The sequence below is a fragment of the Nomascus leucogenys genome, chromosome 21 (assembly GCF_006542625.1).
Source record: "Nomascus leucogenys isolate Asia chromosome 21, Asia_NLE_v1, whole genome shotgun sequence".
NCBI classification, from domain to species: domain Eukaryota; kingdom Metazoa; phylum Chordata; class Mammalia; order Primates; family Hylobatidae; genus Nomascus; species Nomascus leucogenys.
Window position 1 is genome coordinate 62,611,653 of NC_044401.1, and position 24,001 is coordinate 62,635,653.

The 24,001-nt window shown below is 38.5% G+C and overlaps 1 protein-coding gene across 7 annotated transcripts in view; it reads right to left on the reverse strand.

Annotated features, from left to right (window-relative positions):
• CNTN4 (contactin 4) overlaps positions 1–24,001 on the reverse strand; it is a 995,624-nt gene that overhangs the window by 489,500 nt on the left and 482,123 nt on the right. For all 7 annotated transcript variants that reach the window (XM_030801544.1, XM_030801547.1, XM_030801549.1 and 4 more), the window contains one exon: positions 22,762–22,904. In XM_030801544.1, coding sequence (XP_030657404.1) covers positions 22,762–22,816 — 55 coding nt within the window. In that variant the 5' untranslated portion in view covers positions 22,817–22,904. The remainder of the gene's footprint in view (positions 1–22,761; positions 22,905–24,001) is intronic.

The window sequence follows — 24,001 nt, forward strand, 5'->3', positions numbered from 1 at the left end:
ACCTGAGGTCAGGAGTTCAAGACCAGCCTGGCCAACATGGTGAAACCCCGTCTCTACCAAAAAAAATATAAAAATTAGCCAGGTGTGGTGGCACATGGCTGTAAACCCAGCTACTCGGGAGGCTGAGGCATGAGAATTGCTTGAGCCCGGGAGAGGGAGGTTGCAGTGAGCTGAGATCGTGCCACTGCACTCCAGCCTGGCTCACAGAGCAAGACTCTCTCTGTCTCAAAAGATCCATTTTATTATATCCTGGTTAACCAGATACTTCAGGGCAAACAATCCTGTACCAAATTATCTATTTACTAAATGGAAAGAATTTTTATGTTTTCATGGAAGCAATGGATAAATATGTACTTTGTGTGTAGAACCGGCCTCAAGGGATCTTAATCAGTAACATTTCAAATTGTCAAAAAACTAGTTTGTCCAAAACTGTGTTCAACATTACTCCGAGAAAATGTAGCTCTCCAATCCAATGCCAGACTAAGAGCCAAAACTATGTAAGCAAAGTGATGAATTATGCTCCCAAAATAATCTCCTGCTTGTAAAATGTATCTTGAATATATGCCAATAGATTTTCAGGCAGGCAAATTTTCATGCTGTTCTCAAATAGGTCAAGGTCTTTAAGGTACTATATATTTGGAATACACAAATAATGAGACTGTCTGAAAATACCTATTTATGTTAAAATAATGTAATTCTTACAAGGCTGCAATATTTGCTGAAATACATGATTTTATATAAATATAACTGTTTGGAACTAACTGGGACATCAAAGGAAATGCAATATATTTGATGACTTCGGATGGTGATGGTAATGATGACATAGCCTCCACTTCTCTTCTTTATAACAAATGATTAGTTTTTTATCAGATACTTTTAGCTACAAGGCAAAACAGGCTTTAATCATTCAATCCAGAAGCAGCTAATACAAATCCATCAACATATATATTCTCTTCCCTAAAATATTTTCAACATGTTTAGGTATAAGCTGTGGCAGTAACATTCTTATAAGACCTTCACCTGCCCATCCAAAATATGACCTATTCCTTTCTATCAAAAATACTCAGTCCTGATTTCAAGATCAAACAAACATTTGTCATCACATGAACTTAAAAATCAATAACTATTACCTGATCATTTCAGCGGCCACAAACCCAAGTTTCAATTGCAACTCTGCTACTGGTGAGTGGCATTACCATGGGAAAATTATACCTAACCATCAGTTTTCTCATCTACTAAGCAGGGATAATCTCAATGTATCTACCTACCTGATAATTGTGAAGATTAACAGATTCATTTAGTAGGTGCTGAATGAACAAATGTTATTTATTGGAGTTAAATATTTGAATACATGTGGGATTTCGCTATCCTGACATTGACTTATTAGCTATTAGCCAGTCAACAACCATCAAAATATAAAAATGATTTCAATTTCAGCTATAATATTATGCTTGTTACATAAACAGATGTTTCCATAAATTCAGAAAATGTATAGACCAAATATCTGGTCTTTTTATCTGTGTGTATTAAAATTAGTTGGGAAAATCCAAAATGTGAGTTCAGGGAAAGCTGAATGGGTATTATGTATTCTCAAATTAGGTAGGGCTGGTAAAGAGACAAATTTGCTTAAACATGTCCAATTCAAATTCAGACTTCCCATTCTGACACTGCTTTTCTCTTCACCTGATTAGAACCCCTCAGTACAATATAATACAAAAATAAATGTGCACAAAGGTTCTATTTTGTTGTATACCAAATATATTTCCTAACATCTATGTGAGCATTTCTAAGGCTGTGAAAACTTTAAATTATAAATGGTTTATCTGTTACCAACCCATGAACAGAACACTCCAGAGAATGGTTAAACTAACTGTATTAGTCAGTTTTCACACTGCTGATAAAGACATGCCCAAGATGGGGCAATTTACAAAAGAGAGAGGTTTAATGGACTTACAGTTCTACGAGTTTGGGGAAGCCTCACGCATCATGGCAGAAAGAAAGGAGGAGCAAAGTCCTCTCTTACATGGATGTCAGCAGGCAAAAAGAGTTTGTGCAGAGAAACTCCCATTTTTAAAACCGTCAGATCTCATGAGACCCATTCACTATCATGAGAACAGCATGGGAAAGACCGATCCCTATGATTCAATCATCTTCCACCAGGTATGTCCCACAACATGTGGGAATTATGGGAGCTACAAGATGAGATTTGGGTGGGGACACAGAAACAAACCATATCACCAACCCTCTAGTTTTAGAAAACTTAAACACTTTGAATTACATTTGTCTTTTCCTAACTTTTCTTCCTTATTTGCAATGACATAAATCATGCAGATAGGTAAAGTACAGGTCTCTAAGATATTCATATGTTTTCTTATGTATCAGTACCATATTAATTGTCCTGAGGCAAAGCCAAGACAATAAAAAGTCAGGGCCAAGCTGAAAACCTTTAATGAAGGCCAGGCGCAGTGGCTCATGCCTCTAAGTCCAACACTTTCAGAGGCCGGGGAGGGAGGACTGCTTGAGGCAAGGATTTTGAGATCAGCCTGGGAAACAAAGTGAGACCTCATCTGCACAAAAAATTTAAAAAACTAGCCAGGTGTGTTGGCATGCACTTGTAGTCCCAGCTACTCGGGAGGCTGAGGGAGGGGGATCCCATGAGACCAGGAGTTTGACGTTTCAGTGAGCTATGATTGCACTACTGTACTCCAGCCTGGCCTCATAGAGTGAGACCCTGTCTCAAAAAATAAAAAATAAAAAAAAAATAAAAACCTTTCAATGATTGCTTCTTAGTCTTGACGCAAATAAAGAGCAGACTACTACACCTGGCATTCAACACTTACTTTTCTTTACCTCCCTTACATGAGAGTCAAATTGGGACCGCATTTTTCCTCGTTTAGGCCTTTCAAAAATTCACCTCATTTTTTTTTTCGCTTAGTTTCAGAAGGCTACAATTTTAAAAAATCACAAATCTACTAGTTCTTCAAAGGGCAGACTACATCAAAAGTATCTAAGCACTTGACTTGTATTTCTTTAAGGGACTTTATCAGCTTATAATACAAATAATTATTCATATATTCAAAAATTTATTGAACATCTGGGCAATGTGATCATGGAGATGTAGCAATGAACTCTACAGACACGTTTTCTCTTCAAATAGAGCTCCAGCCTAGATGGTGAGATGCACAAGTGAGTTACTACAGACTGAGATGAAAGTAATTAGCAATTATAAATTGTAAGAAATATTGCGATGGTCTAGGCACTGTTTCCAACTTGGAAAAGAACAAGGATCCTCCACAAAGGGACCTCCTGGAGTGATGCATTATTTCGAATATTGAAGATGATTTCACAGTTATATGCCTATGACAAAATGTATCAAAGTGTACACCTTAATTTTTACAGTTTATTGCATGTCAATTATACTTCAATACAGCTTTTTTTTTTTTTTTAAGAAAAGAGAAAACAAATGATACAGTGCTATCTAAGTTTTATCAGGAAAAGTTTTTCTGCTGGAGAGGTATTTAAGAAGAAATCTACAGTATAAAGCCAGGCATAGACAGGCAAGGAGGAACGGGGAAGACCATTCAAAAGAGAGAGTAAATCGCAGGTATGAAGGCCCTGAGTTAGGAAGCGGTTGACATGATTTAGTAATGGAAAAGAAGATTAGAATTTCTAGTGAGCTCAGAGGGAGTTGCACGAGATGAGGTTAGAGAAGGTAGCAGGAAACAACTCATGTAAGACATTATATGCCTTGAAAAGATCTCTAAATTTTATCCTATGTGTAACAGTAAGCCACTCAAGCAGAAAAGTGCGAGGCAGGCAGATCACTTGAGGTTAGGAGTTTGAGACCAGCCTGGCCAACATGGTGAAACCCCGTCTCTACAAAAAATACAAAAATTAGCTGGACGTGATGGCATGTGTCTGTAATCCCAGCTACTGGGGAGGCTGAGGCATGAGAATTGCTTGAACCCAGGAGGCGTAGGTTATAGTCAGCCAAGACTGTGCCACTGCACTCCAGCCTGGCGACAGAGCGAGACCCTGTCTCAAAACAAAACAAAAAAAGAAGAAAGGTGATATAATAGATTTGTGTTTTCAAATGAGCACTTGGGATTCTCCATGGAGAATGGATTAGAAATGCACAAGAGTGGAAGAGCAGTGAAGACGAGGGAAGACCAGCCAGAATCATATTATGTTGTGTAGGTAAGAACTGACGACAGTTTGTCCCAGTATGAAAGCAGAGGAGAGGAACAGATTGTGGTGGTTTGAAATCATGTCCAAATATTCTTTAACATTCCCCCTTCTAAAAGATGGAACTTATTTCACTTCCCTTGAGTGTAGGGCAGAAAATAATGACTTGCTTATAATAAATTGAATATTATGGAACTGACAACTGTGACTTCTGCAACAAGCCACTGTGGCTTCCTCTTGCTTTCTCTCTGCATCATCTGCTGAGGTAAACCACAGGCCATGTCACGAGGACACTCAAGCAGCCATAGGGAGCTCCACGCAGAAAAGAAGAGAGGCCTCCCGTCAACACCAGGCCTGAGCCTGCCAGTCACGTATATGACTGAGCCAACCTGAAAGTGGGTGCTCTAGCCGCAGTCAAACCTTCAGCAACTGCAGCCCCAGCTGATATTGGACTATAATTTCCTGAATCAGAACCACCCAGCTAAGCTGCTCCCAAATTCCTGACCCAAAAAGTTTGCATGAGATCATAAATGTTTGTTTTTATTTTATGGAGGTGAAAAAAAAAGTTGAGAATGACACTTGTATTCTTCCAATGCCTGCACAATTCAGATATCATCTTTGTGGGAGGGAAGGAATGGCTTGAGTAGTCTTGAGTAAGGAAGAATTACAATCTAAGACACACATGTTTGAAACACTGGGCTTATTACGGTAATAGCAATGGATGGCTAAAAACAGAAACAAGATTGCACTTTAACAGATCAGTGAACAAAATGGCACTTCAAAGAAAGGTAAAAATAAGGCACTGAAACTAAAGGAATTCCAAGTTGTGTTTTTAAGAGCCAACTGGGCTCCCTAAGATTTTAAGAATGGTTTCTGTGTCAAATCTCCTACTACTAATGCCGCAACTACTCAGCACTCTGTCGAAATACTATGGTGATTAAAGGATCTCCAGTCACAATAACTTTACATGCCAGGCCATTGCTGTTCTAGGGCTGCAGTTCAGGGGTTAATCTGGCCCCTTTATGTCACTCACTGCATGCTATTATGGATGGGGAGAGTTAAGGAATAAAATGAGCTATAGTTTTACTACTTAGAAAGCTTTTCAACATCATTCAATTAAACCATAAAGGCAACAGTATTATTACATCTTAGCCCCAAACCGATTTACATCAACTTTTATCTAGTACATGAATTAAAATACACAACAAATATTTACATATATGAAAAATGTAGAAAGAAAAACTGATCAAACACAAAAATATGATTCATCTGGATCACTGTTGCCAGAATATATTATTATTACATTGGGGCATTACAGCATCCACTTTTTTTTATTTTTTTATTTTTTTTTAGAGCTGGAAGATGCTTCCTCTTTACATTAGCATTTCCAAAAATGCAAGATGCACAACACTGGCATGGGAGATAATTTTTAGATTGTACAGAGATCAGGCATTAAAAAATACTAACTCATGGCCAGGCGTGGTGGCTCACGCCTGTAATCCTAGCACTTTGGGAGGCCGAGGCAAGTGGATCACGAGGTCAAACATTCAAGACCAGCCTGGCCAACACAGTGAAACCCCGTCTCTACTAAAAGTACAAAAAATTAGTAGGGCATGGTGGTGAGAGCCTATAATCCCAGCTACTTGGAGGCTGAGGCAGGAGAATCGCTTGAACCTGGGAGGCAGAGGTTGCAGTGAGCCGAGATCACACCACTGCACTCCAGCCCAGACAATAGTGCAAGGCTCTGTCTCAAAAAACAAACAAACAAACAAAACCTAACTCACTTAAGAATAAGTCACTCCTCTTTCACTTAATTCTCTTTGAGTTCTTCTGATTAAACTAAAAATAAACTCTCACTTGGTGCCAGCATGTCTTTAAAACCTCTCTGACACTTGACAGTCTTACATTTGTGGTGAACTATCAAGGCTCAGGAACAGAGTCTTCTGAGAACACGCCAGACTTTAATACATTTGTTTCTGTTGTCTTTATTTTTATGGCTACTTTTTACTTATAACAAGTGATACTGCTGTGATAAAGTTCCTTCAAGTAAAAAAAAAAAAAAAAAACATAGTTAATAAAAAATTAAAGTGAATAATAATGCAGGGAGTGTAGAGACTGGACAAAAATAGATGATAAAATTTTTGGAAATGCTGACCTAGAAAGCTCACTTCTGCTCCATCTCATTATTTACTTGTGCAGAGTCTGAAATCCTGAGAGGCAGAGTGATTTGATCAAAGTCACAAAACCAGAAGGTAGCAAGTACGGTTCTAGACTCCTTGGGTTTCTATTACAATTATAGCAAAAAAAAAAGAAAGAAAGAAAAAGACTAAAACTCAAAAGTAATTTCTAATAACTGAAAAAAAATTCATAATATTGATTTCCTCTTAAATTTATTTACTGAACTGGAGAGCAAGTTAAAATAATATGAAATCCATAAACAATTATGAAATGCAATTGATAATCTTCTTAAATTCAACTGAATCGAGCACATAGCTGAAATCATAAGGGAGGTATAAGAAATCTAGAGAATCACCTTCAAGTCTGGTTATATCTAGTTAGATAAGTATCACATTAAAACTAAAGTTTTCATGTAAATGAGAGAAGAGCATTCCCAAAGAGGTTGTCCAAGAACCCTGCTGAAGAACTAAAGAGGATAAGGGAGAATTTATTTCCCCTTGAAAATTTTTATTTTGCAAGGATCATTTGTCTGCAAATAATATTTGCCTGTCTTACCAGTACCTCATAACTTCCCAACAAAATTCTATAGAGAATATCACATCAGGTTCTAACAAAACCTGTTGACCCTAACAAACAATACTTCTGCATTTTTATTATGTACTCTTTTGCTCAGAAAAGATGTGAATTTAATTTGGTTTGGTTTGTTCTTTGAATTATCATAATTCCCCTGAGAGTGGTGTGTCATATTTTTTTTCTAGGAAATACGTTGTTAGAGAATTTCACATTTGCCTTTAACGAAGTACAGAAGATAATGTACATGGAATACATTCAATATATGGATATATTAGCCTACTGAATTTTAAACAAACATAATCAAAACTTTACTCACTTTAACTCAGAGGGAAATGAACAGCTGGGGTTTGAAGGCATGTTTGAAGAAAATTTCATTAGCTATAAGTTTATATTCTAAGCTAAGATATAATTAGACTGAGAAATCAAAGGAGGGAAGGAGGAAGGGAGAAAGAACGTACCAGAGTAAGTCAGGGGGAGACGTAATGACTGCTCCTGTAGGGGCTGCAGAGTAAATAAGGTAACAATTCAGAGATAAAACGTTGGGTGTTGGAGGACAGTTGTCTTCTTGGAGGGAAAGCAGAAATCACTATACTGTGGTTGCAGTTACAGAAATAAAGCAATGGGAAATGACATCTACACAGTTTAATCTGGTTGTCTCCACAGTCATGTAGCAAATCAGTAACTGAGGAGGAAGCTATTGAAGGACTAGACTGAAGAGGCACTGGGACAGGGGACAAATGGTTTGAGTTTCTGCACAGAGACTATAAAAAGAAGAGTGTTGGTGGAGGGGTGCAGGCGGTGGCTCACGCCTGTAATCCCAGCACTTTGGGAGGCTGAGGCAGGCAAATCAAGAGGTCAGGGGTTCAAGACAAGCCTGGCCAACATGGTGAAATCCCATCTCTACTAACAATACAAAAACTAGCCAGGTGTGGTGGTGGGTGCCTGTAATCCCAGCTCCTCTGGAGGCTGAGGCAGGAGAATTGCTTGAACCTGGGAGGCAGAGGTTGCAGTGAGCCAATATTGTGCCATTGCACTCCAGCCTGGGCAATAAGAGCAAGACTCCATCTCAAAAACAAACAAACAAAACAACAACAACAAAAATGGAGAATGTTGCACTGGAAGGAACACGGTAGGGTCTGAAGCTAAGGCTGACTAGGACAAAGTAGGTGGGAAGTATCTGGTTCTGGGGAGGCCATGCTTGTGTGCCCTTCAGCCACTTACTTAACCCAATTTAGTTGCCCCATCTATAATACAGAGGTACAGAGGTACCAATATTAGCCATATTAGAGCTACTCTGAGCCCAGTATAAATTATATAATGTATTTGAAGCATTTAACAGAGAGGAAGGAGGATGGTAATTATTGTTTTTTTTTAAGCATTTATTATCTTTATTGATGAAATATATGATAAAAGTCACATAGTTCTAGTTACATCATTCCTAGAAACACTGAGCCTAGCCTCATTAGCTTTTTTTTTCCCCTGTGTATTGGGTTACTTTTCTTTTTTTTTTTTTATTATACTTTAAGTTTTAGGGTACATGTGCACAACGTGCAGGTTTGTTACATATGTATACATGTGCCATGTTGGTGTGCTGCACCCATTAACTCATCATTTAACATTAGGTGTATCTCCTAATGCTGTCCCTCCCCCCTCCCCCCACCCCACAACAGTCCCCGGAGTGTGATGTTCCCCTTCCTGTGTCCATGTGTTCTCATTGTTCAACTCCCACCTATGAGTGAGAACATGCAGTGTTTGGTTTTTTGTCCTTGCGATAGTTTGCTGAGAATGATGGTTTCCAGCTTCATCCATGTCCCTACAAAAGATATGAACACATCATTTTTTATGGCTGCATAGTATTCCATGGTGTATATGTGCCACGTTTTCTTAATCCAGTCTACCACTGATGGACATTTGGGTTGGTTCCAAGTCTTCGCTATTGTGAATAGTGCCGCAATAAACATACGTGTGCATGTGTCTTTATAGCAGCATGATTTATAGTCCTTTGGGTATATACCCAGTAATGGGATGGCTGGGTCAAATGGTATTTCTAGTTCTAGATCCCTGAGGAATCGCCACACTGACTTCCACAATGGTTGAACTAGTTTACAGTCCCACCAACAGTGTAAAAGTGTTCCTATTTCTCCACATCCTCTCCAGCACCTGTTGTTTCCTGACTTTTTAATCATTACCATCATCAGTAGTGAAAAATTTGCCTAGGACTTTTAAGTCATGTTTTGATGTAAAAACATGAGGTAAAATAATAATTATTTGTAGTTAATGACAAAATATTAGGTGAGTGATGTAGTATTTTCCTCTATTTCTAAAATTATGTAGTTCAAATATCAACAGATTGCCCAACAGACTTGGTAAAAATACAGAAAAAAGTGCTTATATACATTTTTTTCTTTCTATCTATCTATCTATCTATCTATCTATCTATCTACCAACGTACCTACCTACCTACCTACCTACCTACTTCCTATCTAGCTACCTACCTACCACTGTAGAGAACAAGATACAGTTTTACCCTAAGACTAATATAATTAAACAAAATAGGCATCAATCTTGTTTTCTTCCTTCTTCCTCTTAAATGCAAATGATTATTTGATAGCGAGAGAAACTGTGACCTGTTCCCTTTTTTTTTTTTTTTTGAGACGAAGTTTTGCTTTTGTCATCCAGGCTGGAGTTCAGTGGCACGATCTCAGCTCACTGCAACCTCCACCTCCTGAATTCAAGTGATTCTCAGCCTCCTGAGGAGCTGGGACTACAAGCACCTGCCATCATGCCTGGCTAATTTTTGTATTTTTAGTACAGATGGGGTTTCGCCATGTTGCTCAGGCTGTTCTCAATCTCCTGACCTCAGGTGATCTGCCCGCCTCAGCCTCACAAAGTGCTGGAATTACAGGCATGAGCCACTGCGCCCAGCAGACCTATTCCATTCTTAGTCAACTTTACAACAAAGCTAAACACCATCACTTTTGACCCTCCTATTTGGAAGAATAGATACCTGGAAAATGACAGAAAGGCCAGAAGGCATGCAGCTTGTGGCATTCTCTCTTTCCCTCCTACTCCCACAATTTTCCTTTTTTCTTTATTCCTATTATGTAATTTAGGACCCATTGAAGGTAAAGTAGATGGAAGTGTTTTACTTGCACTGGAGCTCAGTGATAAGGAGAGGAGGCCATGCCCTTTTGCTATTAATAAATGACTACAATAGACATCATTATTAAGTGCTGACTATAGGGCAGTTACTGGGCTATTTTAAATGTTTTCTCAGAGAATTAAGCAATTTCCTCAAGCTCATACACTTAGCAACTATAATTAGAGGTAGGTTTTGAACCCAGATTTTTCTCAGTCCCAGGACCATGATCTTATCCACTGTGGGCTGTACCAAGGCAGCAGCTTCTGATATTGTAACAATATGGTTCATTGACAGAAACATTGTATTTTGCCTGGATTTCTCACTTAAATCTGGCAGAACAGAGTTTGAAACAAATTGTGTCAGCCCACAAGATTATAAACTCCTTAAGTTCACAGACTAAATCACAGATATCTCGGTACACCCAACATCTGTCAGTACCCAATAATATCATAGGTGTTTAACAAATTATTAAATGAATGAACAGTTATTTTATTCATAAATGAATTAATAAACAATGTGTAAATATTTTCTAAGGAATTATAAGTTCTAGAGTTTAAAAAGTCTTATCTTCTACCAATATTATTTGCCACTGTATCCAAAACTGCAAGGGCATTCATCAAGTTCCCCAAAACCACTATGTGAAATCTTTTGACAGAGCCAATAAAATACTAAAACACTCTTAATAAAATTCATTTTCATTTATATAGAGCTTAGACATGTTATAATGTAACTAGAAAAGCATTATCAAGTACAATTCAGGAAGACATTCTTACTATTTTGATTCAAGTAAATCAAACATTCCCAGTATCTGAAAGCAGTTAGCCATGTGAACTTGGGCAAATGAATTAATCTTTTTGCTCTTCGGTTTTCTCATCCTCCCCCAAGATAGGCTGGATGAGATGAGAACACAACTTTGACAATCTGTGAAATGCTCCCTGTTGAAGTAACGTATTTGCTGCAATGAGTTGTTCCGTCAACCATGGCCAGATCTTCAAAGCTCCTTAGAAAAGAGCAGAGCAAAGCTTTCTTCGCTAGCTCAAGTTTATCCCGAGTTGTTTGTTTTGACATTTGTTTCCACTCCAAGAGGAATGCATTTCCAGTTGTGTTCATTTTTTTCTGGTATAGATGTCATGCATGTGGAAACAATATAGTTGAAACTGGGGAGTTTAGATTGATTTTTGTCTCTTTTTACTTAAGCAGCCCAAGCAACATATATATTGCTGCATTCATACGTTTTAAATCTATTTGACATCATTCTTTCTTCAGATAGTCTTTCTCCATTAAACTGCTTTTTGTTGTTGTTCTTGTTGTTGTTGTATCAGAACTCTTTTTAAAGCATTGGTCTGGGACATAACCCTCAGGTAGGGGGAAGTTTAATTACAGACTCAACATGGATTTTTAATTTTGGCCACCAGGAGATTTGGCAGGAAATGAAAAGATATCCTGCTTCCTAGGGATGCCAATCTAGGACAAAATTGAAAATAGGTGAAGTGACTGCCTATCCTGCATCTTCAAGATCACTCTCACACCACAGAGGCTGCCCTCCTTCTCCCTCCAGAAGTCTTAAGTCTCCCTGCTCTTGGGGTGGAATCCAACATCACACCTCAGGTGAATTAACATGAGAGAGTTCACTCTCTAAGGAAGGTTTGTGCTTTATTCCTTTTCTCTAATTAAAGAAGTTGCACATTGTTGCAGGGCAGGGTGGTGCTAAGAGACCAGTGACTGACCTCCCCCCGCCCCATCCCAGCCACCTTCCATGACTATAAAACACACAACTGGGAAGCTCCCTAACAGAGGAGTGGAAGACAGATTGGGATGACAGTTTGGGAAACTTGGAATCTGATTATGCCACTCATTATCTGTGGGACTTTGGACAAATCAGTGTACTTGTCTGTAAAATAAGAGAACTGGGATAGGACTATAATTATGTAATTCTGTTTATCATGTATCAGGAAATTTGGCTCTGAGCAACTCTAACTTCCTGACAGCAGACAGTGTCTCTCAGGAGACAGTAGTACTTTTTTTCTCCTCAGAATATTTAATTGTTTTTATGGAGATATAATTCACACATCATACAATTCAGCCTTTTAAAATGTACAGTTAAGTGATTTTTAGCATACTCACAAGGTTGAGTGACCACCACCACTTTCTAATGCCAGAATATTTTCATCAGCCTAAAAAGAAATCACATATCCAACAGCAGTTGTTCCTTATCCTCCTTCAATCCTTGCTCTGGGAAAATACTATTCTACTTTCTGTCCCTATGGCTTTGTCTATTCTGGATAGTCCATAAATGGAATCATACAATATGTGGCCTTTGTCTCTGGCTTCATTCGCTTAGCATGGTATCTTCAAAGTTTGTCCATGTTGCAGTATCAGTACTTCCTTTCTTTTTATGGCTGAATAATATTCCACTGTATGGGACTACCACATTTTTTACTTATTTATCAATTGATAGACATTTGGATTCTTCCCACTTTTTGGCTATTATGAATAATCCTGTTACGAACATTTGTGTACAAATTACTTCTGTTTTGGTCAATGCAATTTGCAGGTTCTCTGGAACAAACTTTACAAGAGAAAAAAACTTTGGTCTTCACTGTTTTTTCTAAATACAAAACTCTGACATTCTCTCCTCTATGAAGGTTAGTCTTAAAGGGGATATGTTAAAACAGTATTTACCTTGTTCTTTGAGTCAACCATGACTAATACATCTAGAGTCCAGCTTTGCTGTTTATGTCAGCCATATAACCTTGAGCACGTTTAGTCTGCTCTCAGATTCTCATATGTAAAATTGGGATACTGATAATTTCTGCCTTGTCTTTCAAGAGTGCTTAATGTGGCTCTCAACCTTTCTTGAGCATCAGAATCCCCTTATACATTAAAGTCTCTGAGGTCAGACCAGTGGATTCTAAATGGATTCTGGTCTGACCTCAGGGTCCTTAATATATAACGTTAGCTGAGAAATAATTCCCCTCTTTCCTTGTCTTCTTGGAGTAGAAACCCAGGCTGGTAAGATGGAGAAACACAACCCTTGGAGGGCTTGTTAAAACAAGGACAACCCACTTGCAGAGATTCTAATTCTGTAAGTCTGAGCCTGAGCCCAAAAATCCTCATTTCTAATAAGTTGCCAGGTGACAATGATGCTGCTGGTTCATGAACTAAATTTTGGTAACCATTGTTTCAGAGTATTTTACAAGATGGTAAGTAAGTTTTATGAAGACAGGTACTCAATTTCAATAGTTATCGTCATAGCATGACAATTAAAAGCCCAGGCTTTGGACCTGGGCAGATCTAAATTTAAATGCTGCCTTGGACTCCTACAAACTCTGGTTTTGTTAGTAGGTCATGTAACCCCTCATCTATGAACTTAGGATAATACCTCTCCCAGAGGGTTGCTTTGAGTTTAAGGGTGATAGTGCATACAAAACTGAGGTGCTGTATCTGGCATATAAATGCCCAATAACTTTTTACTCTTACTATTATTATTGCAGTTGTCTCTAATTCCTAACAGCCTTCTTAAATAGAGTGTTCAGCAAATACCTTATAGACTCACAAGGACTGAATGAATTAAGGTCATTATTAAGTGGGGCTACATCATCCAATAAAGTTTCTTCATTCAGGTGAAATATCTGATTAAAATCAGCAAGGGGAGTTCGCGTGTGGAAAGGAATGGAAGATTATGGTAGAAAATGGAGTCTGTGCTGCAGCATATTCCAGTACAGTAACATTAAGGGCTTTTGTGTGCTATTTTCTTTATGTTAGTTGTTGTTGTAAAATGCATTTAAAAAGTCATCATTTTGAACCACTGGATCCTACTCTGTTTGGAACCCTATCCTCTTACAACTTGATACATTTCTGGAAGTACCATTATAGACACCTCCTCAGCTCTCTCCCACTGCCAGGCCCCCAGATGGATGTCTCTAATTGGCACTTGTCCCAGCTGCCTTGCTGCCAGGAGGCAGACCCTAAATGTTCTGGCTGTCACCAACACCACTGGTTTGCTGCTGTTGCTGCTGCTGCTGCTGCTAATGATGATATTAACAGCAACTGATACTTAGTCCTGATATTAACTGATATCAATAACAACTGTTACTTAGTCCTGTACTAAGACAGACCTTCCTGAGTGCTCTACCCACAACTACATGTACATACACATGTATGTACATACACACACACACACACACACATATACACATACAAGCTTAACCAATTTAGGTATTTGTTCTTCATAGGTATTTATTATTGTAACACCAATGTATAGATAAGGTCCAGATGTGCTGTAAACCCTGTTCTACAACCTTCGACCACTGAAGAATGGCCAGAAACTAATGTTCTAAGAAACTAATATGGCAACATCATCACCAACATCATTGTCACCAGAATCATTATCATTGCCACAACAGGAACTATGTTTACCTTTGAACTAAGCTATTAAACATTTAACATATACATTAACATACATTTAACATTTAACATATATATTAAATAGCTTAGTTCTAAGTTAAACATAGTTCCCACATATGGAACCTCCAACATGTTAAATTACTCAATGAATAATAGCTCATTAATCAGTGGGTTTGCTAAGTATCAGATGCTGCACCAAGTGCAAAGAATATATGCATGTTCTCAATCCTTACAGATAGACTAAAGAAGTAAATACAGTTATTTTGCCTGTTTTACAGACAAAAAAAAGAAACCCATGACCTAGGGGGATGACGTACCTTTATCACACAACTCATAAGTGGCAGACCTATCTATGTAATTTTGGAGTCCATATTCTCGACTTTCAGCTCTGCAGTGTCTCCAGCTGGTGTTTTTGGCAAGATACCAACTGCCAGACTGTTCCTGCTCCCGTCATCCTCAAGCTTTGAGGCAGCATCACTGATCCCACATTTAAACAGAGAATGATCACACAGGTTGACATTAGGTATACATAATTGGATTTTCACTTGTCTGTTTTTTTCCTGTCTTCCTAAATTGTTTCATTCAAAAGAGTTCTTCCATTTTTTTTCTAGATACAGTATGTCCTAGACTCTATCAGTAAGGGAGTTTTATTTATAGTTAAGACATCCAGCATGGCTGAGCATATCTAATGGACTCATTAACAATTTTGCTTCAGAAGAGGTCTTAAACTGAATATTTCTAATAACTTTTGGGTTGTATGCTTGCTACTGTACGTCCATGCCTATGGGGATATAAAATCGATGTCAGTTCCTCTATTTACCTCAACATCTTCATTACTGATTAACATTTTCCCACTGTGAAATGGATTGAAATACTTAAATTTATGTTGAAAAGAGGTTTTGCATTTGCTATTTTTTATTTTCTGGGTATACTTCCCTGATTTTTTTCCTTAACTTCCATCAATGGAGTCACTGCTTTTTAATCTAGTTATTAGCTGTCTTCTTGACTAAGTCTTTCTACCACGTGGGCTTCATTTTATGGCCATAGTTATGAGAGAGCACAGAGCAAACAGGAAATCCATGCTTTGGCTTTGGTCAGCATGATTGTAAATACACTGGGAAGTCATTTTCTTACAAACAGACACAATAAAATATAGGACTATGCTTTGCAGTAACTAAATGAAAACGAACACTCAGCTCTCTATTGGTCTTAATTGAATATTTGTTACTTTTGCAAGAATAGGGTAGTACTAGGTTGAATACATGGGTAGAAGTGTGAATTATTTGACTGTTGCCTGTGTCTCTGTTTATTCCAGGGGAAAATGTGAGAATCTTGGGAATTGAAATATTATACCTTGCTGTGCAGTGAGGTCAAGCCTTGAAATGAACTTCTGTGTGCTCTCCATCCTGGTGGGGATAAAAGGGAGGATGCTTGAGGGTTGGTCGTGTGCTTTAATGAAATATTCTGAGTAGGTAGAAAAATGGTGCTCATTGGGTCCTATCATCAACATTAACAAATACTGGGAATTCCTCTTTTGTGTATTTGTGCTCTCAGACTTAGAATAAGCCCAAACTTTCGACAGCCTACTTCAGGCTTAGTGATGAGACTTCCTGAGCCTCAAAAGCCTTCTGAAGACCAATGAGCATTCTTTGTATGTGTTCTGATTGCAGGTTTGTATATATTTTTTTCTATCATAGATTCAAGCTATATCCTGTGATTGACCATTAAATCCAAGGGTCTTCCTTGCTCTACTTTTTTGTGAACACTCACCCATCTCAGAATATGTCTCCTGTGAATTATACAAGAACTTTCTCCACCACATGCCCCCAGATGCAGATATAACGACATAGATTTTGTGAGCAAATCAACAAATGCTTGCATTTGGAGAGGATGCACTTTCTCAAAAAGAGATTAATTGCTGAAGTTGGTAAACTGTACCACAGAGATGGGAATAAATTTAGCCTCCTTAAAACCTAGATCAACTGAGAATGTATCAAGCATAAATTTTTGCGCTCATTCACAGAGAGTTTTTAAATGTCTTCACGCCTCTTGCTGCACATAAACATATGGAGCAGCCATTTTCTTCTTTCTTTCAAATGCTGCCAGTGTGAACAGAATCGATAGCACATGGTAAAGCATATGACCTATGTGAAATTTCATATTAGTTGAATAGAACTCCAGGCTGAGCTCTAACCCTATTGGCATACATATCTTCCTCTCAAACTATGTGTACAGATAGAATTGTAAATTATTGGAATTGAACAGGACTCTAAAACCATCTGTTCAACTCCTTCATTGTACAGAAGTATAAGCTGAATCTTAGGTAAAATGACTTGCTCAACATCTGGTTAATAATAAAACAAGCAAATACTAAAAAAAGTAAAACTCCCTAATTGCAGGACCCACATAATATTTATAGATATAACGACACAGTGGTTTGTGAGCATGTATTATGCAAATACATGCATACACATACATATATAGATCTATTAATACATACACAGTCAACTCTCCAGTCATCTCTGTTAAAGCTGTTTTTTCCCACCTGGTTTTTTTCTAATTACTGACATGACCAAAACTAAGCTGCCTCTCTGCTATTAGCTGGTTTGGACTCCCCTAAAAGTAGAGGCTAAGAGCAGGACTTCCAAGCAGTTTAGTTTATTTAGGAGGTGATATCAAGAAGCAGAAGTAAGGAAGAAAAAAGTAGAAGGAGCTATTGTGGGAAACTGAGACTCAATCCAACCGTGAACCTCTAAGAAATTATGTTAAATGTGCCTAAGAATTGACTTCCCAAAGGACAGGAGACAGAGGCATTTATCTACTGATTCTCATGCCCCCTTAGCTGAGGGCTGCCCCTAAGGACAGGGTTAACTTCCGCATAGTTTTCCTTGCATGTGACTCAGATAAAGACTTGAGGCAGAAAAATACAAAAGGGGAACAGTTCTACCCCAGTTAATGGGCGAGGCGTGACCCAGTGTGGTGGCTCATGCCTATAATCTCAGCACTTTTGGAGGGCAAGACAGGTGGATCATTTGAGGTCAAGGTTTGAGATCAGCCTGGCCCACATGGCAAAACCCCATCTCTACTAGAAATACAAAAATTAGCTGGGTGTGGTGGTGGGCACCTGTAATCCCAGCTCCTCAGGAGACTGAGGCAGTAGAATAGCTTGAACCTGGGAGGTAGAGGTTGCAGTGAGCCAAGATCACGCCACTGCACTCCAGCCTGGAAGACAGAGCAAGACTCCATCTCAAAAAAAAAAAAAAAAAAAAAAAAAAACAGTAATAAAAAAAAAATGGGAGAGGCAGTGTTGCACCAAGATATAGACTTCAAGGCACACAAACCAATTTTAATACTTTAGATATTTACATCTAATTTTTAAAAATGTGTATGGATTAGCATCATAGGATGGCTAGTCCATAGAGTTAGCATCAAGGTGACTACAAAGCACCCAGGGTCTATAGTACAGCTTGAAATTGGAGGTCTAGTTTCTTTCGCTCATTACCAGCCAGGTTGTAGCATGAATTCATTTGATATTTATTGAATTGCACTATGTGCCAGGCATTTCCCAGATGCTGGGAATATAGCAGTGAACTAAAAGGACAGAAATATCTATCCAAATAAACCTTACAGTCTAGTAGGGAAAGATATCTTGTATAAAAAGAAGAAAGCGGCTGGGCGCGGTGGCTCATGCCTGTAATCCCAGCACTCTGGGAGGTCGAGGTGGGCAGATCACAAGGTCAGGAGATCGAGACCATCCTGGCTAACATGGTGAAACCCCGTCTCTACTAAAAATACAAAAAAATTAGCCGGGCATGGTGGCACGTGCCTGTAGTCCCAGCTACTTGGGAGGCTGATGCAGGAGAATGGTATGAACCCAGGAGATGGAAATTGCAGTGAGCCGAGATCACGCCCCTGCACTCCAGGCTGGGTGGCAGAGCAAGACTCCATCTCACCAAAAAAAAAAAAAAAAAAAAAAGAAGAAGAAAGCAAAATATATCATTATTCAGATATTGATGAGAGCTCTGAAGAAAAATCAAGCAATAAAAGCATAGAAGATGTTGGTCAAAATAAATATTGCTATTTTAATGTATTTACTGTGTTCAGGAAAAGCCTAACCAATTAGGTGACATTTGAGCACAGATTTAAAGAAGGTTAGAGGGTGAGTCCTGGGGACATTTAAAGCAAGAGCATTCTTGACAAAAGAAAGTTAGTATAAAAGCCCTAAGGCCTAAGTGTATGCAGTATCATTTTATTTATGTATGTATGTATGTATGTATGTATGTATTTATTTATTTATTTATTTTTATTTTTTTGAGACAGAGTCTGGCTCTGTCACCCAGACTGGAGTGCAGTGGCACAATCTCAGCTCACTGTAACCTCTGCCTCCCGGGTTCAAGCGATTCTCATGCCTCAGCCTCCCGAGTAGCTGCGATTACAGAGGTGTACCACCATGCCCAGCTAATTTTTGTGTTTTATTAGAGACGGGGTTTCATCATGTTGGCCACACTGGTCTTGAACTCCTGGCCTCAAGTGGTCCACCTACTTTGGCCTCCCAAAGTGCTGAGATTACAGGCGTGAGCCACTGTGCCTGGTCTTATTTTTTAAATTACTTTTTATTTTTATATAACAGACGTACATATTTTGGTGATACATATGATAATTTAACATATTCATATAATTTGAAAAGATCAAATCAGTATAATTGGGATAACCCAACACCTTAAATATTTCTTTTTCTTTATGGTAGAAATATTAGAATTCTTCTCTTCTACCTATTTTAAAATATACAATAGCTTATTGTAAAGCAAACATTTGAAATAAAGTGTCACAAAGTGGTGGACTAGGAACTGCATCTAGCCTGCAGACCATTTTGGTTTGCTTTATACAGACTCTTTATTTTTACTTTTAAAACCAATTTAAATTTTATTCATTAACCTTATGGAAATCCTAGAGAATTAGGAGATTATAGATTAAAAACAAAAAACTGGGAGACCTGTCACAAAGGATTAGAGCCGGGCACAGATAATATTTTAGTGGGGCATGTTGTTTTCTAGTTTTCCACAGTCACTAGCATTCCCTGTTGCACTGTACACTTTTACTTCTATAAGAGCATTTTACTCATTTGTTAGCTTCCTTGCTTTTTTGGGTAGCAGGGTTTTATGATCTTGAGTTTAAATTGGTTAAGAAGAAGAATAATGAAGCCAATTTTCATAGTGACTGAATTTTTAGATTATTGGCATCAATAGTTTTGTTTTATTAGAAAATCATTGCCAGACACTGAGTTATTTGGCAAAAAAGAACATTCCCATTGTACCATAAAGTACTAATAAATGCCCTCAAATAATTAACAGATCTTATCAGATGCATCCCTTGCAGGATTAGCCTGCTTGTATATTTGGGTCCTGTCTTACTTGGGGAAAAAAAGATCAGGAAAAGGCATACGTGAGATTCACTAATTATGGTAAACATAACAGGTGTAAATATACTCCTTGCCAAAAACTCACCAAGAAACCTCAGACTAAAGATGTATAGAAAAGTTATGGATCATATACAAAAGGAAAAGAATGAGCAGTTTTTTGTTTTGTGTTGTTTTTGTTTTTTGTTTTTGGTGAGATGGAGTTTCACTCTTGTTGCCCAGGCTGGAGTGCAGTGGTGTGATCTCGGCTCACTGAAACCTCCGCCTCCCTGGTTCAGGCGATTCTCCTGCCTTAGCCTCCAAGTAGCTGGGATTACAGGCATGAACCACCATGCCCGGCTAATTTTATATTTTTAGTAGAGACACGGTTTCTTCATGTTGGTCAGGCTGGTCTGTAACTCCTGACCTCAGGTTATCCACCCACCTCGGCCTCCCAAACTGCTGGGGTTACAGGCATGAGCCACCATGCCTGGCCTAAAGCAGTTTAAAAAATCAAAATTCAGAGAGTGGAGTGCTATGTAAATTAATGAAATCAAGACAAATAGCAAGAAAACAAAAACATTAATTAAAGCTTGACTTTACCTACACTGAAGAAGGCATATGGTAAGGGAATATTGATGCCATGTAAAACAGGTCACAAAAAAGTCTCACAATCAATACACTGATTCTCTATAAAAAGCTAAGTGAATAAAAAAGATATAGTTACACACACACCTTAGGTGAGAATTCCCCCAAGTTTTTCAAAACACTACAAAAGAGAGTAGTGGCTTCCTTGATTTTCAACCCTTTCATATCTTGATATTTACTTAGCACATTGGGTTAAATAAACATTTTGCTGTAGCCGAATACGAGAAATCAATTCACTGCTTTATGGCTTAAAGAGTACGTTTATACCAGAGTCATTAAGAGAAGTTAAAACTCTAAAGTATCAGTCGAATCCCTTAGGAGGGTCAAGGTCCCAGAGAAAAACAACTGAGGTATTAGAGCCTGGGCATACTGCTGGGAGGAAGATGAAGGTTCTGACCAGATGGGGGAAATAAATAATATCACTAAGAGGGATGCCAAGATGTTCACAGTCATGCAGTGGGGAAGATGTTGTGAACTCAACTAAGGCAAGAAGTTTGAAACATGAAGGTAGACTATTAAAAGATGTATAAGTAAATGAGGGTCTACATTTAGAAAAACATAGGAAGAATGAAAACAAAAATCTCAAAACTAAATTTGCAATCATAAACTTGCCAAATCCGCAAGACAACTAAAAGACCATATACTATGAACAGGCAAGACTATAGTCGGCTTAAGTTTAAATCTTAGCTCGACCACTTACTGGCTTTGTGAATTTGTGTAAGTTTCTTAACTTCTTGATGCTTCAGTAATAATATTAATATTCATAGTTAATACAGTAAAATAAATAATAAATGCTTACTTCTTAAGGGTCGTGGAAGAAAGAAATTAGATAAAGGATACCAAGGGCTTAGCATAGTGCCTAGCATAGAATAAGTGATCTATGCATATTAGTACTACCATTATTATTTTTGATTTTATAGCAATTGCAAATAATCTACTATAACAAGTTGTCAGAAGTTACAGGACTCAGTTAATAGAGCTCTAAGAGAGCAGCAGCATGTCTGTTTTGATCAGGATTATATTCCCAGATCCCAGTACAGGGCTGGCTTGTTACACGGTACTCAGTAATGTTATTTGAGTGAATGCATAAATCAAAGTAATGGTGATCCAAACGTCATTTTTGCTTCATGTTGTAAAAATGTAAATATATTCAGATATCCCTCTTGGACTTGACACTCTGAATAACAAAACAAGTCAACTAGACTCCTTTCAAAGGGGCCTGGAATGATACACAGCAGCCCAAGCTGCAAACCAATTCCCGGTGCATGCTGGACTTCTAATGCATCAGCACTTGAATTATGTATGTCAACTGCTAGACTCATCTCTTCCAGAAAATGGAGAAAGCAATGCAGAGTATGTGTGAAGTTTTCTTTTTTTATTTTTTTGAGACCAAACCTCACTCTGTTGCCCAGGCTGGAGTGCAATGGCGCGATCTCAACTCACTGCAACCTCCGCCGTCTGGGTTCAAGCAATTCTCCTGCCTCAGCTCCCCAAGTAGCTGGGATTACAGGCATGCACCACTGCACCTGGCTAATTTTGTATTTTTAGTAGAGATGAGGTTTCCCCATGTTACTCAGGCTGGTCTCGAACTGTTGCTCAAGCTGGTCTGAACTTCTGACCTCGGGTGATCCACCAACCTCAGCCTCCCAAAGTGCTGGGATTAATGGCGTGAGCCACCGCGCCCAGCCATGTTTGAACTTTTCAAATCCCTTTTCTAGTAGTTGGCCATGAGTATATGGTAAAAACCTCCTGTGTTTTGCTTTCTAGTTCCTACTAAACTGTAGTACATTGAAATGAAAAAGAGACTCACTATCAGAAGATGGAGTGATATCAACAAAGACAATGAAAGAGCTATCCAGATAAACGTCCATCCACTGAAATGAAAGTAGGCAACACTCCAGACTATATTATCAGTTTTATTGCCCAATATCGCTGTGCGGTTGGGCACTGGGATAAGCAAAAATAACAACTTTCAAACTAAATAATGGCTCAAACGACTCTAAAAGGACCAGATAGACAGGTGAAACATCGGTGTCTGTCTCTGGATACAACACCATGAAAAGAGTCACTAAAAGACCATCAGGAAGGTATATTCAACAGTCAGCAAATGCTAGCCATAGTAGCATATACTCTTGCGATTTTATCATTGCCATCTAAAGTGAAGGCCCACTTTTGAATTAGTGTGAAATACAGTGACATTTCTAAATCAAAAAGTTTTAAAATGACACTCTACCTGCAAGGCACAACATGAATGATTGCAGTACCAGCAGTTCCCATGGCAACTTCATCTTCAGTTTCCGAGGTCAAAGGGAGTTTCAAGTCCAATAACAAGTGAATAGAATCGCTGCTTCTTTTAAGTTTTGTATAACCTTTAATCTGTGGGAAAGAAGAGACATTACAATGAGATTTGGGAATATTTCTCCTTGTGGTCTCTGCAAGTTTATCTTTACTTGAATATCAATAAAACTCACTTTTGGGAAGGTACCATTGGAGGGGAAGAAAGGGACATGTTAAATTATGAATATAAAGCAAATAAGCCTCCTATTGTTTTCTTGCAAATAATAATTGGGCAGGGATTGGAGCTGAGGTGTTCCTGTGGCTTCTGGGTGAAGACAAGAACAGTTTCTGATTAGGCATGAACCAACCTGAAGGCAGGGGAATGCACTATGCTTTGCAAGGTCCCTCTGTGTCCAGACCCTGTTCTTATGTATTTTCCAATTAGTTAAAAAAAAGCAAATACAGAACTGCCACAGAACAAGATAGGCTTAACATTGGTGGACCTCAGGTAGAAATTCCCAATTTTTCCAACGGAGTTATATCGTGTGGGAAAATTGTGACTACCCCATTAATTCAAACTTTTTTTTCCCCTTTGCCCCATGTTTCACTTCTAACATGCCATAGATGTATGCAGCTCCAGTGCCTAATGAGAGAAATCCAACCAGCTATCAGTAGCTGCCTACTAGGTTCATTTGGATATATCCAGAACATGATTAGGAACACTAATACTTCTGTTAGCCAAGAATACTGAATTAGGAGAATTCTGCAGTAAAGAGAGGCTACTCATTACCTTTACCAAAAGCTACAAAGTAAGTAACTGAGTGAAGCTGTGGGCAGACACTGTTATTCTGGGGAATGTCCTTGCTTAAGGGAACAGGTGCCTCTCAGCTCAAGCAGATGGATAATGTGGAACACAGATCCAGGGTTACAGGGGCATCTACAACTTTTCAAAGAAAAGTTGAAAATATTACTGTATTTTGAAAATCTCCTAAGTTTTAAGTATTGAAAATTAGTTTAAAATACTTTTTAAGACCAGGTGCAGTAGTTCACACCTGTAATCCCAGAACTTTGGAAGGCCAAGATGGGAGGATCTCTTGAGGCCAGGAGTTCAAGAGCAGCCTGGGCAACATAGCGAGACCCCCACCTTTACAGAAAATTTTTAAAAATCAGCCTAGCATGGTGGTGCACGCCGATAG